At 43.9% G+C, this 21,046-nt stretch overlaps 1 protein-coding gene across 1 annotated transcript in view; it reads left to right on the top strand.

Moving 5' to 3' along the window:
- Positions 1 to 21,046, top strand: part of LOC310861389 (metabotropic glutamate receptor 4-like) — a gene marked incomplete at both ends in the record, with an annotated part of 74,394 nt that overhangs the window by 28,186 nt on the left and 25,162 nt on the right. The window contains 3 exons of the mRNA XM_083768810.1: positions 2,776 to 2,911; positions 18,176 to 18,330; positions 20,616 to 20,756. Coding sequence (XP_083624936.1) covers positions 2,776 to 2,911; positions 18,176 to 18,330; positions 20,616 to 20,756 — 432 coding nt within the window. The remainder of the gene's footprint in view (positions 1 to 2,775; positions 2,912 to 18,175; positions 18,331 to 20,615; positions 20,757 to 21,046) is intronic.

Genomic DNA, 21,046 nt, shown 5'->3' with positions numbered 1-21,046 from the left:
AGACCTTAAAACAACCTTTTAGACCAGGATCATTCCAACCTTTGTCAACGCCTCCACAGGGAAATGTTTAACGTGTGCAGTGATGCTCAGCATCCCACATGAGACGGGTTGGATCAATGTGATTGGAGCACGCGGTTAAATAACACGCTATTGATTAAGTTTAACTTCCACTCGCATCAGGCTCTGAAAAGCAATCAGACTCGACATCGATGGACCTTCTGTCTAAACACAAACAAACCTACAGAGTACAGGACCGCTCAATTCAAAGCTCCTCAAAGGTGTGTGTGTGTGTGTGTGTGTGTGTGTGTGTGTGTGTGTGTGTGTGTGTGTGTGTGTGTGTGTGAGATACGTGCGCGTGCATGCGTGTAGCAGAGTGGCTCACAACCTCAGCCTGATGGCATAAAGGTCTAATATCTCCCCTGAGTACATATCCCTTTTGGCTTAGTGGTTAAGATGGTGGCTTTCATGCGGGAGACCTCTGTATATTCCCAAGTGTTACACATGCATGTATAAAACATGTATGCATCTACCTTGTTGTACACATCTATATACGTTTGTGTCATGAAGAGATGATTTCGACAACATAAGTACATTGCAGAAGATGACTTACACCATTATCTTAGTGCGGTGACCGTGAAAAATACATAAAATAATATATTGAGCTGAACGTGAGGAAAATGAGCAACAGTTGGACCGAATAGAATCAGTTTCATACATTTTTTCATTCTTTATTTTTTTCAATTAGGAAATAAAATTCCCAAAACGGAACGGTTCTCCCCGGCACGTTGTCATTGGCAGAAGCATAAAGCTGATTGATGGCTCTGTGTGGGTGCAAAGTGGACCCTAGTGGAGCATTTCATACCCTCCCGCTGTGAAATATGGAACCTTCAAACATTTCATCTTGTTTCCAGACGTCATAAAAACTGCACAAGATTAAATTAGATTTTCCTTTTCCCCTATAGCTTCTTCTTCTGTTTTCGGTGGCTTCAAAGAAATACAATATCCTATTGTTTTTTATTTTAGTTTTTTCTTGACTTTGCCACATTAGAGATATATATACCTAAATAGACATTATTTAATCTTTGCATTAATGAGAATATCTGCACTGACAGGTGGAAACCTTGCACAGTAGGAAAAGCTTTCCAGGACATGGAAGTAAAAATAACCATGTGTTCCAATTAGTCGTGGAAAGTAACAATGCATGTATACTCAAGTACTGTACTTGAGTACACTTTTGAGGTATACTTTACTTCAGTATTTCCAAATTCCAATACTTTTACTTCTACTCCACTACATCTCAAATCGATATTGTACTTTTACTCCACTACAATTTCATGAAAATGTTTGTTGTTACTTTGTAGATTTTGATTATTATTACAAAACATACCAACTAGGGATGCCAAACGACTCATATTTGGCCAATCGACGAATCGAGGCCAAAAATCGACTTGTCGAACGACTTTTTTCCTTTTTTTTCTTCATTATTTTTATATTTTTTTGTTGCTGCGCAGCAGCGCAGCAGTTGAGGAGAACGCAACTATGCATTCCTTTAAGCAACACAACTTCTGCAGCTGCATCCATATGTTTAGAATTTGCACAATGATCAAATCCCAATAATACAAAATAAACTTTATTTTGTAAACAACGAAACTGAAGGAGCAGCGGCGCTATCGGCTAGCCGCTAGTCCCAACTCTCAAGTGTCTGCAGCCTGTCACGAGTAATGAACTGATACGAGACGCACGTTGTTCCGTATTTTAATGTCGGGTCGGATAATAAATACAGTATAAATGACGGCGGGATTTATTTGACAACTCTGTCCTGCTTTTTTCACGAGAAGAGAAGAGCGCTCACCGCTCAGAACAGAGCAGACCTGTGGCTGTCAGCTCACTTTACGGCATGTGTAGATGAGCTGGGTCTGGGAAGCTCAGAGCTGCAGCCATTGGCTCATGATACGAGCACACGACCAATGGGACAGATCATTCAGTGTTGCTAAGATACCACCCCCCACCACACACACACGCACACACCCTTGGACGATGGGGTCCACAGCGCTCTGCTCAAAGTAAACTTGCATGCAACGAGCGGCACTGACTGACTGAAAAAATAATGATACAAATAAAAACGATTTTTCGACTCATACGTTTTGAGTCGCGGGAGGCATGAGTCGATAATCGAGTCGATTTTCAACTTTTTTCAACATCCCTAATACCAACACACATGAATCACTTCAGCCCTATATACGGTTTGGCCATTTGAAAGTAGCCGATCTTCAAGCTCATAATGTATATTGTGAGCTTGTAGATCTGATATTTGCATATTATACATTTGACATTTTGAAACTGGACATTCTGCACAATGACTACTTTATACTCTTGGTACTTTAAGGACATTTTGATGCTGACATTTTGATTCTGTACTTTTACTTGAAGATGAAGTGCCGTGATCTTTTCCACCCTAAAACATTCTGACGATATTAACTCTGAATCTAAATCAATGATTCCAATTCTAACCAAAGATTGTCTTTATGACGGCCCACCGCGGTGCCGTCGATGGTCGCGTTAGAAGAAATCATGCCTCGGGTGTATAGGTTTAGATGCTATGCCATCACCACAATCAAGATGGAGTCCATGTGACCTGGATCTACAATGGCCTCTGGATCTTCAAATAGCTGGCCACACCGATTTACTGGTTCCAACTGACGCTGGGCTCTCATATTGTTAACAGGAATTCTGTCAGATCTATCTAAAACGTGATGTGTACTGTCTCTTTAACAGGAGGTCTGTGCATCTCCCAGTCGGTGAAGATCCCTCGTGAACCTCGGTCCGGAGAGTTCGATAAGATCGTCCGCCGTCTGAGTGAGAATCCCAACGCCAGGGTGGTCATCATCTTTGCTAACGAGGACGACATCAGGTGAGGCACCCAGTCCATTCCATGTTGAACTCATTTATCGCCGAAATCTCCTTTTGACGCCTGTTTTCCAAAGGCCCCTGGCACCGGAATCACCTTCGGACAATTGAGTTCAATTGATTACGATAATCAATTGTGTCCTGTATGCGCTCATACAGTAACACTCCGGTAGCAATATGTTGAAGAAAAGAAAACTGTCTATGTGGACTAAAGTTCTCAAACTCTACCCGACCCGACGTTTTCGAGCCGGGCCCAAGATATTATGCAAATTAGTCGGGCCGGGCCGAGCCTCGGGCTCAGTGATTTTCCGTGATTTTTTCTTTCTCTTTTTCTCCTTTTTTCTATAAGAATGTTATTATATGTCGCCTCACAGCTAGAAGGTCCTGGGTTCGATTCCCGCTGGGGACTCTGTGGGCACTGGCGGCGTGTTCCCTCCTCCGCGTCCCGAGGCGGGGGTTGGCGATAGGGCCTTTCTGTGTGGAGTTTGCATGTTCTCCCCGTGTCCCCTAGGGTAGATACCCTCACAAAAACATGCCGTAATCCTGGTCTCTAAACTACCTCCCCCTGGCCAGCCGGGGCGCCTGATGGAGGGGAAAGGAACTGGTCGGAATAACGTGTCCCTTCCACGCGCTACGTCCGGCCGGGGAAATTCCCCTCTGTCAGGTGAAAAGAAGCAGCTTGGACTCCTCATGCATAGAAGGAGGCATGAGGTCAGTCCGCTGCCCCCCCAGGTTGGCAGAGGAAGTGTAGCGCCCAGGATTACATTAGATAATTGGCACTGGGTGAAAAAGAAAACTGGGTTACAAAATCGTGGGATAAAAATTTAAGAAAAAAAAGTTATTATAATAAAAATAGCAATTCTGTTATTTGTGTAATGTGTAGGCTATAGCCTACAAGTATGTATATTATGAAGAGAGCTGCGCTATCGACGTAGGAGTGGAGGCGGGGGGCTTGGCGCAGCGTGCTGGCATTTCAGACTCGGAGGGCCAGCACGCATATACTGACTACGCGCAGGCATGAGCAGAGCGAAGTGAACGGTGGGGTGGTTGTTTATACAGGCATGAGCAGAGCGAAGTGAACGGTGGGGTGGTTGTTTATACAGGCATGAGCAGAGCCAAGTGGACGGTGGGGTGGTTGTTTATACAGGCATGAGCAGAGCGAAGTGAACGGTGGGGTGGTTGTTTATACAGGCATGAGCAGAGCCAAGTGGACGGTGGGGTGGTTAAGACCATTAGGAAGAGAGCCAATCAGAAACCTTGGCTGACCAGAGATGTCTACACACTGTTGAGGGCTCGAGATGTGGCATTTCAATCTGGGGACACCGCAGCGTTTAAGCTGGCAAAAAACAACCTGGCTCGGGGCATCAGGGACGCGAAGCGGCTGTATGGGCAGACACTCAACGGCTACTTCACGAACAACAACGACCCCAGACGCTTGTGGCAGGGCTTTAGGACACTGTCTGATTATAAGCCCCCCTCCCAGCAGGTTGGCCACAACGACCCCTCACTACCAGACAGACTCAATGACTTTTATGCACGGTTTGAGGTCGACACCACCACCGAGGGACAGATCCCCCCACCATCTCCCAGCGAGCAGAGGCTGCAGCTGTCGGCAGCTGGGGTAAAGAGGGCCTTCGCCAGCGTCAACCCACGCAAGGCGGTAGGACCGGATGGGATTCCTGGATGTGTGGTGAAGGGGTGTGCTGAGCAACTTAAGGATGTTTTTTCAGATATCTTTAATATATCGCTCAGCCAGGCAGTTGTGCCCACCTGCCTCAAGAGCGCCACCATCGTGCCAGTGCCAAAAAAGCCAAATCCAACTGGTCTAAATGACTTCCGACCTGTGGCCCTTACACCTGTGGTGATGAAGTGTTTTGAGCGGCTTGTATTACAACACATCAAGAGCAGCCTGCCTGCAGACCTGGATCCACTACAGTTTGCATACAGAGCCAATCGCTCCACAGATGACGCCGTCTCAACTGCACTCCACCTCACCTTGTCACATCTAGAGAAAGAGAACACCTACGCCAGGCTCCTGTTCATTGATTTTAGCTCAGCATTTAACACCATTATTCCACAACAGTTGGTGAAAAAGCTGCGGCTGCTGAATGTGGACCATGGCACCTGCACCTGGATCCTCAACTTCCTGTCTCAGAGGCAACAGCGAGTCAAAGTCAACGGCCAAACATCTGGGACCATCACAGTGAGCACAGGATCGCCTCAGGGCTGCGTCCTGAGCCCCCTGCTGTTCAGCCTGCTGACCCACGACTGCTCTGCCAAATTTGGCAGTAATCACATCCTCAAATTTGCCGATGACACTACTGTGGTGGGGCTCATTAGTAAAAATGATGAGTCTGACTATAGGAAGGAGGTGGATCTGCTTACAGAGTGGTGCAGTTCACATAACCTCTTTCTGAATGTGGACAAAACAAAGGAGATGGTGGTTGATTTTAGGAGGAGAGCCAGCAGCTGCCATCATACACCACTGACCATCGGTGGTGCCCCTGTGGAAAGGGTAAATAGCATCAAATTCCTGGGGGTGCATTTGGCAGACGATCTGACCTCCACGATCAACACCACAGCCATCATTAAGAAGGCTCAGCAGAGACTTTACCCCCTCCGGAGGCTCAAGAAGGCGGGCCTTCCCACTCCCCTCCTTACCACCTTCTACAGGGGCACCATAGAGTCGATCCTGACTTACAGCTTCACCTCTTGGTTCGGCAGCCTCAAGGCACAGGAACAACACCAGCTGAATCGGGTGGTGAAGACAGCTGGAAGGATCATTGGTGCCTCTGTTCCCCCCTTGTTGGAGCTCTATAAAGAGCGCTGTGCCAGAAGAGCCACCAGCATCATTGGGGACCCCCATCATCCCTCCCACGGCCTGTTTATGCTCCTACCCTCAGGGAAAAGGTACAGGAGTATTTGGGCAAGGACAACCAGGATGAAAAACAGTTTTTTCCCAAGTGCAGTGAGGCTCATAAACGAACTGCGCCCCCTACCCCCCCTCCCCCCCCTCCCCCGGCAAAACTGAATGAAGCGTTGGACTGAACTGGACAAAAAATGCACTTTTGGATGCACAACAGCACTTTAAAAAAAACAGTGCTGGTAACGTTTTGTTTTTAAGGATTGCACCATGCCACTTTATTTATTTATAGTTGTGCGTGGTGTTGGTAACTTTTAACTTGCCCATATGAATTGCACGTCATCATACATACTGGGGATCTTTTTAAATGTTTGTCCATGTTTGGTTTTAGTTTTTAGCTTGTGTTTTTAAATAGGCTCTATGTTTTATGTTGCACTGTCAATAACTGAGGGGAAACGATATTTCATGTTCTTTTGTATGCAAGTACATAGGAAAATGACAAATAAAATGATTCTGATTCTGATTCTGATTCACTGGCTGGCCTCTGGTTTGCGGTGCACCAAATGAGCTTCAGTTCATATGCTAAATGTTTTATAAAATCAATCGGATTATCACACGATCGCTCATCATAGCTGAAGTGTCAGGTTTCCGTCATGTTGCATGCAGTTGCACTGAGCTATCTCGTTAAACCCAGATGGCTGCGATGAATAACCTAATCATTAGGCCTAATCAACGTCATATAGTCACCAACTGATCGATATAAATGATATAATTATGTGATGACCAAGCAATGTTACAGTCCACTGCAAGGTACATTTGATTTCCAAAATGATTAGTATTATAACCGCCGTCCCTCGGTGCGGCGGTGCACCTCGTTATGTGTGCCCAATTTAAAATAACAGATCTCTAAGCTGTCGAGACACGCCATGAGCGGTGCGTGGATGGTTTGTAAACTTTGTAGGCTATGTTTGTTCTTTTGGACACCGAACGGGGACGATACTTGGAGTCTTGGACATAGCTGCTTCAGTTCAGAGGAAACTAAAGGTGAGCTACTCACCAACCCCTGGAAATCCATTAGAATTATATGGAAATGGAACATTAACAGTCTAACGTGAGCTACATAAATCCTTTATTTCGACCATTGAACTCCATTGAACTCCGTTCTCACTCTCACACAGACACACACTGAACCACGGCGCGCGCCGCTGCGCTGGCCATTAAAGTGGCGTTCTTCTTTTTTTTTGTCTGGCTTTATCGGACTTCAGGCCTAACATTATGGTAATTTTTAGGATCGGGCCGAGCTTAGGGCCAACCCAGTTAGGGTAATTTTTGGGCCCGTTGAGAACTTTAACACATTTTGCGCCATAATCGTTTTACAAACCTTATCACTGGTCTGACAATGTTTTAAATATACGTTTTACGACGTCCGTTTACGGCAGGCCTCTTATGGCATGGCGTGTATTGCCTGAAACGGCATCCATCTTGAAACGGACGAGAGAAAACAAAAACAGTTGAAAAACGGTCTTCATAGAGTCCCATAATGGCCGCGATCTTTAGCAGAGTTTATCTCGGAATTAAAGCTCAGTTGAGGCTTACCGGTAAGTGGTTCTGAAATTGCACCTGTGTTACGGAGCATTTTGTTTTCTTTTCATTTTGCAGAAATCCACAAATGGCAACAAACCAAAGTTCGCACCCTAACCTCCTCTACAATGTCATATTCCGACTTTCACTGAAATACTGAATCTGAATTACCCCCCCCCCCCCCGTTGGAATGCAGAGCTCCTCTAATTGGAGGAAGAGGTCACGATCTTGTCTCTATATAAATCCAAGAAATTGATTTATTCCTTACTGAGAAGCGTATTATTCAGCAGAAAGAGGAAAGGTGAATTTGTTTGCGAAGGTAAAACATTCAGCGTTCGTCTTACTAAAAGAATGTAGACTGACGCTCAATTTGAACTTCAGTTTCACTTCAACACTTGACCTTGTATGTCCAATACCGTTCATTATTATTCACACCCTCCTCTCTCCCTCTGCCCCCCCCCCCCCCCCCCCCCCACCCCCCTCCTCTCCTCTCTCATTAGCAGGCAACAGTGCAGCACTAATACTATCTCTCTCTCTGTTTCTGTTTCTGGCACAACAGCTCCCCTACTGGTACTCATACTGGTGCTCATTAACAAACACATAGGTGAACACGGACATTGCTGTTCCTTGGAGTGGTTGCACCACTCAAAAATATATATACAATAGTGAAAATATCCAATCTACAACACTGCGTGTCAATTTGTAGATCGGCTATTTTCACTACTCTTGTGCAACACTAAAAGTAAACAGTTGTAGAAGATCAAAAGAAAATCTATAATTTGTACATTGAAACTATAAACACTATATAGGATGTCTACATAACATGCAATGTAAATGACATGTTAACGTTTGCACACAACTGCTACGGGCAGAGGTGAGTCTTCAGATTACGGCGGAAGATCGGAAGTGAGTGTGCAGTTGCAGCTCGAACTGCAATGGGGACTTCATTCCACAGTTTAGTTTAATCATGGAGCTACGAGGTTTGAGCCTGACAGAGAACCAAGAAGGCACTTTGAGCAACTCGGATGAATCGGATGAATCAAGTGCAGAAGTACAAGACATGACATTTTCTCTTTATGTGAAGAGGACATGTTGGTCGGGTCATTATGGGGTTAAACGGGTCACGACCTGACCAAGATGTACTGTTCACATCAAAGTCTTATCATCTGTTGGACTTTTACACTTGGAATATAAAAAGGCTTCAATTTATCTGAGTTGCTGCAGTTCTTTTTGCTACAATATATTGTCTAGAAACTCCAGGGGAGGACGGAGCATGAGGAGCGGTATTGCAATCGCTGTACCACACTGTAACACACGACAAGATAGCTGAGCCAGAAGGCAAAGCTCTCTGTCTACCGAGCAATCTTCGTTCCTACTCTCACCTATGGTCATGAAGTGTTCCTACTCTCACCTACGGTCATAGAGTGTTCCTACTCTCACCTATGGTCATGAAGTGTTCCTACTCTCACCTATGGTCATGAAGTGTGGGTCATGACCCAAAGAATAGGATTGCGGATACAAGCGGCTGAAATTCTCATTGACTTGGAAAGGAGCCAGCCAGTGGTTCGGGCATCTAGTACGGAATATGGATGCCTCCTGAGCGTCTCCCTAGGGAGTTCCTCACTGGTCGTCCCACTGGAAAGAGACCACGTGGCAGACCAAGGCGACCAGATCGGGGGATTATATCTTTTTCAGACCCCACCTTAACCGGTAGCGCTTGCTACGACCTTAGGAAATGAATGGTAAATGGTGCATTTATATAGCGCCTTTATCCAAAGTGCTTTGCATAGATTGTGCATTACATTCACCCATTCACACACACACACGTTCACACACCGATGGCAGAGGAAACCATGCAAGGCACCAACCAGCACATCGGGTGCAATTTGGGGTTCAGTGTCTTGCTCAAGGACACTTTGACACTAACTCAGGGGGAGCCCGGCCTCGAACTAGGCTTATACAAAGACTAAAATGTAAATTACATAGCATGTTATGTCAACAGATGCTATATTTTTTTCTTTTTACTTGGCATCCTATACTGTTTATAGTTCCAATGTACAGATTATTGATTTTCTTTTGATGTTCTACTGTTAGACTGATGACACATTCTTGGTTTACTTAATATGATCCTAGATGACTATTTATATGCATCTGATGTATTACCATGTGTTGTTCTTGCTGATTGTAATATCGCTCTGGATTAAGAGTGTCTCCTAAACGCCTACATTGTAAACTAAACATGTACTCTGTGCCTCACCTGATGTCATCCTCATTTTAAACTAAACATGATTGTACTCTGTGCCTCACCTGATGTCATCCTCATTGGCCAAGATGATGATCACCCTGGCGTTGGGGTATACAATGTAGCTCTCTCTCTCTCTCTCTCTCTCTCTCTCTCTCTCTCTCTCTCTCTCTCTCTCTCTCTCTCTCTCTCTCTCTCTCTCTCTCTCTCTCTCTCTCTCTCTCTCTCTCTCTCTCTCTCTGTGTGTCTCTCGTCCCACATGACTCATTGATTACATTGGGTGTGGATCAAAGGTTGAATTGAGTGAACGGAGGGAGGGAGATCAGCTCTATCCTTGAACCTTTGTGACCTTTGTGACCCCTGATGATCCTCTCACTGTATCATCTGCTCCAACCTGAGCTGACGGAGGTCACAGGTCAAGCCTTTGTTTCATACCTCCGATTATCCTGTTTGTTCTCTCTCTCTCTCTCTCTCTCTCTCTCCTGATTGCATGAAATTGGTATCCTGACTGGGGATGGAGCTTGTTAATTTTCATTGATAAGGAGCACCTTATCGAGCCGGGGCGGTTTTATCGAGCCGGCTGTTGAGCGGCTTTGTGTTATTTTGTGTGCGCCATTACTTTCAAATGTCACAGAGATGGGCAAAATACTTTTGTTACAAAATACAAAAACTGGGTCAAAAAATTTATCTAAATACAAAATACAAATACTGGTCTGAGAAATGTATTTGAGATACAAATACTTATTTTGTATTTTGAAAATACATGAAAATACATTTTCATGAACATGTGTATAATGATAAGTAAATTCATAATTGATTGCCAAATATTAAATGAATGACCTGTCAGAATGTCTAATAATACGCGAATAATATGCTAATACGCGTATAATACGCGAATACGTGTTATAATACGCGGATAATACTGGAATACACGAATAATACGCGAATACGCGTATAATATGTGAATAATACATGAATATGCGGATAATATACGTGAATAATACGCGAATATTCAAGATTCAAGACTTTATTGCCATTAGGGCTGTCAGAACGAATTTCATAATATGAAAGAAATTCGAATATTAAAGGTATATTCAGTGATTTCACTCAAAAAACCTTAGGTTTCGTTTTTGGCTGTGGGACCCAGCCTTTCGTCCAATCAGGATAGAGAGTCAAAAACGAAACCTAAGGTTTTTTGACCCCCAGGGGTTAACTGGGGACAGGGAGGAACTCCTTATATGGCCAGCACACTCTATAGTAGGGAGGATTATCACAACAAAACAAAAAAATAAGTGATATTTGAATTAAGTGAAATCACTGAATATACCTTTAAAAAATATATATATATTCGAAAGCTAAAATTGCCATTCGAATGGAGCTTTTATCATTTATTAATTCTTTTTAATATTTTTATTTTGTTTTATGTTATTTTATCCGCTCACTAAATGTATTGAGTAACGAATCTACTGCTGTGAAATCTCACCGGCCGCTTCCACTGCATGTGAAAACGTGCACGTTCACGTCTCGAGCGAATGTGGGCCGGGTTCCGGACCCCGTGGCCTCGCGACCGTAATAGAGACGGCTTAGTGGCCCGGTGATAAATGAGCGGAGACTAGCCAGCTACACAAAGGTGACAAGGGCCCCAATTGCAAAGGCTGAGCACGCGGTCAAAAACGTCGAAATGTCTCGAAAATATTTTCGGAGGCTCGATTTTCGTGCGTTCTATGCCCCGTGGCCTCGCGGTACCGCCGCTGACAAGCCCGCGGTTCCGTTGGTCCTGAGCGGGGCGACGAGGGCTACTCCGCATGGTCAAGCCCGTCGCGCAGAACCCAGGCGGTACCCCCGAAAAGTTCCGAAATGTCCGGAGGAGCGGCGGCGCTTAGAGTGAGCTAAAGCCCCCCTGGTGGGCTGCTCGCAAGCCACAACCAGGGACGCGGGACGCCCGTCCGAGACGAGAGTATTGACATGATATGCATAACTACGCCTTGTCAGAGCGGACTAGTCCACTGGTCCCAACGTACAGGGGGACGGGGACACGTGCAGGGCAGACAGACATAGCGCCTGTCAGGGCCACGGTCACGGACCACATTAAGCACGGCGATATCACGACAGTATGACCGCAATGACATGACATAATGTCCGTGGAAACACAAGCATTCGGTGGGTCTCGCGCTAGGCCTGTCGTTTACATTTCACGTTCACTGTAAAATGCATTTGCATTATAGACAGACAACAATCTTACCGTGCTGAGTGCACTGTGCTCAATAAAACAGTTTAAACGCTATTTTGTGCCGTGAAAACCATTATTACATGTGCTGAAAGTACTGCTTTCTCGTTTGGAAGGGGGGGCCCTCTAGTGGACAGAACGTGCATCGTATTATATTCTGTGTATTATTATAGGCTAAATATGAGCTAAAATAAACAATGTAAATATTCTAATATTTTCGAAAATTACAAATAATGAAGCAATGAAATTCGAATTGGATTATAGAGGTGAACTGACAGCCCTAATTGCCATGTCAACAGAGTTGATTGGAATTTGTTTCAGTGCACTAAAAACAGACATACAAAAAGACACTTCACATAATCAGACAATAGAACACGATACAAATGTACAGACATCATATGAGGGGGACCAATAAATAAGAAGAATGAAAAACTTTACAATTCATGTTGAATAAATAAATAGCAATTTCATCACAGTTCATCGTTTTACAAAGCAGCTTCACGCTGTAAAGTGCGAGTGAAAAGAGGGTCAGCATTCAGTAGGCGAACAGCCTCGGGATTAGTGCTGTTCTTAAAGCGGGAGGTATTGCACTTTAGAGACCGGAGTCTCTTACCTGAGGGCAGGGGCAGGGTGGGAGGGGTCAGCGATCGAGGAGACGGATGGGGGGTCGAGGCCATTGATTTTTTACGCTGTGCGTACCACCCTTTCCTCTCTAAGTCGGTGGTGTTTCCATACCACACTGAGACTGAGAAGACGAGGACACTCTCCACAGTGGCTCTGTAGAAGTGAACTAACGCCTCCCCAGTCACACCGAACTTCTTTAATTAAGAGGCGTAGGAAGTGAAGCCTCTGGTGGGCTTTACTCAAGATGTTACAAGTGTTAACTTCCCATTTCAGGGAGCATCATAATAGTGGTGCCAAGGAATTTACATATGCAGATAATACGTGAATAATACGCAAATACACGAATAATATGCGAATACGCAAATAATACATGTATAATACGCGAATAATACACGAATAATACGCATATAATACAGCTTAGCTGTAGTTTTTAAAACCAGTCAAACCATTTTTTTAGAAGAGATTTGGCTTGTAATTGGAGTGTGATTCCTTGTCGAGAAAAAGGGAGAGCGTAGAGGGAGAGAGAGGGAGAGAAATAAGCTTCTAAATATATATTTTTTATTTTTTGCAATGTCTCATTTCAAGTTTTCAAATACCGGTATATAAAAATCTTTTGAAAATAGCAGATCTACAAGCTCAATGCATCGCATCGCGGGCTGTGGCAGATTGTGAGCTTGTAGATAGGCTATTTTAAAATAAAAGTTTTGTTTACTGCTACTCCACTATATCTCAGAGGCAAATATTGCACTTTTACTCCACTACATTTATTTGAAAACTTTAGTTACTTTGTAGATTTTGATTATTAAATAACTTTTAATAATTAAAAGGACCTTCTGAAATAAATCGAATTGAATTAGACTGACTTCAGGGCAAATGATCATGCACAAAGAAAATCCCCTGCTCTCAGTGCTCACTAGTTTAAAAACACCACCCTGTGGTTTAATGGCCACACTGCACATTACATAAATCTAGGGGTGTGTCTAAGAATCTGGGGGTTAGACTAGGGGTGTGGCTGAGAAGAGTTACCCAGAGGTACCCAGAGAAACCTAGAGGCCCCAATCTGACCAGGAGGAAAAAACCCTCACTGTACCCCACTTCATGTGTCGTCGCGCACCAAAACATTTGCCAATTAAGCTCACACCGATTCTGCACGCAGAGTGAGCTTGTGTAGCGGTGTGGCTCCTAGCCGAGTTCGAATCCCAGGCGTTACAATGGTGCTGTTACCCGGATCGGGTTTCCCCGTTGGAGTAAGTCAAAAGGGGGGAGAGTGGCTCAGAGCCTCTGCCTGATGGCCTCAAAAGTCTAATATCTCCACTGGTCCATATTGATATCCCTTTGGTCTTGTCTGGTTAAGATGAATCCTGGGCATATTGTAGATCTGCCAAGGGATAATAATGACCAGAAATAAGTCATTGAGAACGGGTTTATCAGGCCAGGTGGCCCATTAGACCAGGAGCCCTAATTATGGATATTAACAATACAACTAGCCTATTAATACCTTATATTTCATATTGTGAGCTTGTAGAACTGTTCGCAGGGTTGCCACCAAATGTGGCAACCCTGTTGCCACATTGTGTGTTTGTTTGTTGTGGTTCCGTAGCAAGAGGCTGCAGCAGGCTGCTGCTGTCATGGATAACAGTATTTAGCGCAATGTTTTTATTGGCAGGGAGTTGTGAGTTTCCCAAACATATTATCAATTGTGTTTGTTCATTAAAGAGCTGGAAACCCGCATCATAATGCCTTTTTAAACGCATGTTTAATGTTTAAACCTCCAGTCAATTTGTAGGACTTTAGAGGGGGTAGGATTTTATAAGTCTTTACACCTTTAATCTGTGTCATGTGTGGCGTTTCTTTTCCTGCGGTCATGTCCCCTCTGGTGTGGAAAGGATCAGTAATTAAGTAATGCAGTGATTAAAAGCTTTGTTCTGGTAAATGTGGGTGATATTTAACCTGGGGGGGAACAGAGCTGTTTACACACAGAGAGAGACGCAGAAAGGTCACCTTTGATCCAAGACAAAGTGTGAATCTAAAGGACATTTGAGGCTAATAGCAACGTGACGGCATTGAGCTGGACCGCACGACACCACTCAACAACGTCATAATGCTACATTCATTAGCATTGGGGTTGCTAGGCAATGAAGTAAACAGAATGTGTACCGTAAGGAGGATTTCTGCACACATTGTTGTAAACATCTTGACCCCTGGTCAAAATCTAATTTATTCAATGGCCCACATCAGCCAAAAGACCTGACGATCGCTGTAAAACTATGTCTTCTCTGAGTGAAAGTATATACTGTAGTAGCGTCCACCATAACACCCATCGTTAGTCTAAATATCTACAGTATATCCAAAATGGGTAATAGCACAGGCAGACTCTTCACATACTAACTAGAGCATGTCTGAAATAAATGTTAGAGATTGTAAATATGAAATGAATGCTTAAACATGTATGTGTAATGTTAGAGACCACAGAAGTGAACCTTTCAAGCCTGTTTTCTCAACTCACCGTTTTCTGCAAGAAATTACTCTATAAGCCATATCTCCAAAACTGGTGTGTCTAACTGAACAACCAATTTGAAGCTTTCATATGACATGAAAAAATAAATCAATGACTTAGCCTTGGTCAGAAACGGTCACAATTGCCCTGTTGCCTATATAACACAGTCCAGTTAGGACGTTGAAACTTGCAGCCATTTTACACAAATAAATGTCCCTTGAAACTTCAGCACCTATAGACAACGAAAGGAAAGGAAGTACTGCAGTGAGAGAAAAAGAAAATAAAGAGAGGCTGTGTATTATTATTATAATTGAGGCGGCCAATATAAAGTGCCATACATTATAGAGAGTGCAGTATCACCATTCACTCATAATGATGTGTGTGTGTGTGTGTGTGTGTGTGTGTGTGTGTGTGTGTGTGTGTGTGTGTGTGTGTGTGTGTGTGTGTGTGTGTGTGTCATACGAGCATCTCAGGGCTACGCAGCCAGATATTTTAACGTCTATCTTTAATATCTGCTTGGTGAACAGGAGTGTCCCTGAATCATGGAAGGGTGCTCTCATCTATAGGATCCCCAAAAAAGGCAATATACCGGACAATCCATCAACCTGGAGATACATTTCCCTCTTACCCACCGTCTACAAGGTGTTTATGAAATGCATTCTTGCCCGAATTCTCCCGTGGCTTGTGGATGAGAACATACTATCTCCCAAGCAAAAGGCTTACATCGATCGGCAAGGCATGAATGCACATGTGTTATTGATTGATTGATTTTAAGCATGGGTCTAGTGAATTCTTTGCAGTATTTCTGGACTTCCGTGATGCATTTGGAACCCTAGCACATAACGTGACGATAGCTGCTCTTGAGGAAATCCATCTACCAATGGTTTATGTTGATATGGTCAAAAATGTGTACTGTGGTTCATTTATACAGGTTTTCTGTGGTAAACGGCTCACAGACCCCATCCCTCTCCGAGTAGGTGTTAAGACTGGCTGCCCGTGGAGTGCTGTTAATTTTGTGCTAGCACTAAACCAGTGGTTGAAGTGGCTCTGTATGTGTGCCCCCGCCAACAGGTTGCGTCCTATCATGAGGCTGAAATAAACAGCATGCTCTCCAGAACCGACTCCTTTTTGGAGTGGTCAGGATTAGAGGTCAATGACTCAAAATGTGCAGTTCTCTATGAAAGGCGGAGCGGGGGAAACCGCTGGTATCACTCCAAAACGGATACAATACCTGCATTCACAATTGGCAATAAACCAGTCTAAAACAGTCTATTCACGTCACGAGACATACACATACCTGGGTCACAAGTTTAATGTGAGTGGAAAGATCAGGTCGAGGAGATCATTTCTGAGTACTCCAGCAGACTTGATTAAATCCATGCATCGCCCCTACCACTCATCATGAAGCTGGAGGCAGTCATAGTAATGGCATTAGCCAAAGTTCAACAGTTATTCTCCAATATACATGTTCCACGAAAGTCACTACGTGATTTGACTGACAAAACTGTACAGTTAGTGAGACAATGGACTGGCCTAAACACACACAACACGTGACATTATATTCCACAGTAAAGGTGAGGGTGGTCTGGGGGTCCCAACTTTGAATGGGTTCATATTGCTTTGCGTCTCTCCCATCTGTTGAATATGCTGAACAGTGATGACCAGTATGTGAGAATCGTTCTTCTCTTTTCTTGGACCTAAAAAGATGCAAGGTCCCCCTGGCGAGTGGTTCGGACTCTAGCTTCCTATAGGCTTCAAGAGGAAACCCAATGGAAAGCTGGACAGTCGCTCTCCTGGCTTTGGTGTGTGGTCAGACTGGCCAGACCTAAATGACATGTGCTGCTGGGCTTATGTTACCCTGGAGTGGGTAGGGTCTAACTCTGAGGCGGTGGCTGCCTCAGAGAATATTATATCTGACCCCAGTATCTCTGTCAGAGCGACTGTGTGTGTGGAACGGAGCATCAACTTCCACTGACTAATGCCCGAGGTCGCCTCCTATGGGCACAAGCCGCACAACAACAAAGACAGCGACAACATTGGACTGAGTTGAGATTACAAGGAAAGACAGTCTTCCTGCTGCGGACCATTCTGTCTCTCACTCTGTGTTAAAAAATGTTGCCATTGATGAGTGCATTGTTGTTTTTACTTTGAAAGCGAGATTACAGGTCCTACCTTCTAAACTTAATCTCTCACAGATGTAAACTTTAAATTTTTATCTTTGGCAGCCTAGGGCATGTGCATAAGTTGGTTGTGAGGGCCTTACAAATGGCCGGCCTTTCCAAAAGGAGAGCCAAGCAGTTAGCGAGGTATTGCTCAGTTTCAGCCATTATAGGAAGCCGCTCAATTTGGAGGAGGCGTTGTTTCCTTTATCCATGATTTATGTCTGCTGCCCTGTGTCCGACATGTCAGCTGTACCGTCTGTAACGATGCTTTGCCGTCCATGCACGTTGTAACTGGCTGCTCTCCCACTGTCAAACTGCACTGGCAGTGTTTATGTTCTTTGTACAAGGTATTCCTGTACTTCTCATTATGTGGACATAAATAAACATTTCAAGTGTGTGTGTGTGTGTGTGTGTGTGTGTGTGTGTGTGTGTGTGTGTGTGTGTGTGTGTGTGTGTGTGTGCGCGCGCTCATGCGTGCATGCACTACACATCCATACACAAGCACAAAACAGAGCAGACTACACTATAACACTATAGGACTTTAACCAATATGCATCCAAAGCGTGCTTCCCTTCTCCATTCTAGTGCCAATCCAGACAGTCTTTCCTGGGATATTAGTGCTTCTCAGATATGTCTTGATGATTTTCAGTTTTGAAAAAGATCTCTCGGCACTTACCACGTGACAGGTAAAAACAGTTACCACGGTGACAGGTAAAAACACCTGTTACCACGGTGACAGGTAAAAACTGCTTGAGAGAAGTAGCCACGTCTGTGTCACAGAACAGGAGCTCGTTCAGATATATATTTGTTATACCACATTTCAAGGTTCATATTTTCTTAATTGATAATACAATTATTCCGGTCCGCAAGTGACGCAAGTGACACAGTCACTTGCCCCAAATTGAACCAAATTGACCCTAAAGCTGTGTTCAGACATGAATATTCGCTCAGTTCGTTTGTGCCGCGTCAGGTCGCGCTGCGCCCATTCGCAAAACTTCTTGTATTTGCATTGACTTTGTATGTAATCTCTCTCTCTCTCTCTCTCTCTCTCTCTACTGTGTCGACCAATCAGGCGTCTCCTGGAAGCAGCCAAGAGGGCCAATCAGACGGGCCATTTCATCTGGGTGGGCTCGGACAGCTGGGGGTCAAAGATCACACCCATCCTTAACCAGGAAGAGATGGCAGAGGGGGCGGTGACCATCCTGCCCACAAGACAGTCCATACGAGGTAATAATAATAATAATAATAATAATAATAATAATAATAGATGGCTGAGGGGGCTGTCCTCATCCTGCCCAAAACATCATCGTAGAAGGTATGTGGGAACTGACTGAGTGGCAACACAACTAATGTCTGACCTTGACATCCCATATAATGTCTTACATTGACATCCCATATAAGCGCACCCTCTGCTCCTCAAATACATACTGCCACAACCCTGTCAAGGTCAACCTGCAGTACACACCATGGGTGACCGGGCCTTCTGCGCAGTTGGCCCCAAACTGGAACAGTAATTCAGTAAGTCAAGCGACTTAAAAGAGAGAGGGCTAAAGACTTACCCCTTTCACAAGGCTTTCCCCTGAATCCATTGATCCTCTTGACCTATGCCCCCAAGTTCCAAATCGTTTTGTCTCCCTTGATGTATTTGTTTTTGCGGCTTTCGCCTTTATTTTATATTTTTTGTGATTTTTAGTTTAATAAAAATCCACCGTAGACATGTTACTCTTTCATATCAAGGACCATTATTTTTTCACCCAGACCATTTGATGAGATTTTGCCTCTCAGACCCAAAACTAAAGAATTGTGTTATTGTTATATAAGAATGTGTTCTTATTTCCATGCTGTATTGATGTGGTACCATACGATAGTAACGGTAACACACAAACGTTATTCTTAATTCTTCTACATTATTCTAACTGTGTAGACTTCTTGTAAATTAAGTAATATGTTTAACAATAATTTAACGCTTGAGAGTGTCAAACCTCATGGACCCTTACGGGTCCATTCTGGTTTCATTTTACACTCACCAACTCTCCCATCATTTTTCTGTGGACCACCTGGAGCCCCCTCAAGGACCACTGGTGGTCCCGGACCACTGGTTGAAAAAACACTGATCTAGATGATGGAAAAGTGATGCATGTGCAAACTCTCTACTAAGTAAAAAGGCTTTTGGCTCTGTACTGTACTGTACTGCTCTTTTGTTTTCCTCTACCTCACCAAACCTCTTTGCCAAAAAATTGCTGTAACAGATTGAGATTCCTATGAGTTGCATTTTTCCCCCGTAAAGTAACGCCCTACTTCCTTATACTGCAGTGTCACACAAAAGTGGCACAAATAGCCGATCTACAAATCTATTATTTGTATAAATAAATAAAAATCACACTCATGTGAAGTGAGTGGCGCTCTTATCATCATACATCACAGTCCGTGCTCAGCCAATCAATTCATCACAAAAGTCATTCCGGCCAATCACTTTTTTCTTCAATGTGTACTTTGCTCAGCCAATCAAATCATCGCTAGTAGGGTGATCACAAACCAATGTTTGTGTTCACACAAACCCGGAAAGATGGGGACAGACAGAATAATAAATGAAGGGTAAATGTGTTCTTCACGTTCTCTTAGAGTTTCATCGCTACTTCATCAGCAGAGTGTTAAAGTGTACTTTATGTTCCCGTAGGGTTTGATCGCTACTTCATCAGCAGAATGTTAAAGTGTACTTTATGTTCCCGTAGGGTTTGATCGCTACTTCATCAGCAGAATGTTAAAGTGTACTTTATGTTCCCGTATAGGGTTTGATCGCTACTTCATCAGCAGAATGTTAAAGTGTACTTTATGTTCCCGTATAGGGTTTGATCGCTACTTCATCAGCAGAATGTTAAAGTGTACTTTATGTTCCCGTATAGGGTTTGATCGCTACTTCATCAGCAGAATGTTAAAGTGTACTTTATGTTCCCGTAGGGTTTGATCGCTACTTCATCAGCAGAATGTTAAAGTGTACTTTATGTTCCCTTAGAGTTTCATCGCTACTTCATCAGCAGAATGTTAAAGTGTACTTTATGTTCCCGTAGGGTTTGATCGCTACTTCATCAGCAGAATGTTAAAGTGTACTTTATGTTCCCTTAGAGTTTCATCGCTACTTCATCAGCAGAATGTTAAAGTGTACTTTATGTTCCCTTAGAGTTTCATCGCTACTTCATCAGCAGAATGTTAAAGTGTACTTTATGTTCCCGTAGGGTTTGATCGCTACTTCATCAGCAGAATGCTAAAGTGTACTTTATGTTCCCGTATAGGGTTTGATCGCTACTTCATCAGCAGAATGTTAAAGTGTACTTTATGTTCCCGTAGGGTTTGATCGCTACTTCATCAGCAGAATGTTAAAGTGTACTTTATGTTCCCGTATAGGGTTTGATCGCTACTTCATCAGCAGAATGTTAAAGTGTACTTTATGTTCCCTTAGAGTTTCATCGCTACTTCATCAGCAGAATGTTAAAGTGTACTTTATGTTCCCGTAGGGTTTGATCGCTACTTCATCAGCAGAACTCTGGAGAACAACAGACGGAACATCTGGTTTGCTGAGTTCTGGGAGAACAACTTCCAGTGCAAGCTGAGTCGCCACGCTCTGAAGAAAGGCTCTGGGGTCAAGAAATGCACCAGTGAGTAACACTGTTCAGTCAATATGTACTTATTACATGGGGGTCTTCAGAGGGTAAGCTCCGGGATCTTCAGGCTTCGGAGGGCACCGATTGCCACATAAACTCATCCAGTGCCACCTGGTGGACACCAGTTTTGGTCCTCGTTGCCACCGAAGCCCATTATAAATAAAAGAAAGAATTTGTCATTATATTGTGCATGTAATGTGCATATCAGCACCTTGAAAATATATTTTTTCTTTCAAAAAGGCGTCCAAAGGCGCCATTGGCAATCTTGGCCACCAGGGGGAGGC

This window comes from Protomyctophum parallelum (genome assembly GCF_964188405.1).
Source record: "Protomyctophum parallelum genome assembly, chromosome: 7".
Lineage (NCBI taxonomy): Eukaryota > Metazoa > Chordata > Actinopteri > Myctophiformes > Myctophidae > Protomyctophum > Protomyctophum parallelum.
Note: the sequence above shows the minus strand (reverse complement) of the source record. Positions and strands in the feature narration are given on the sequence as shown.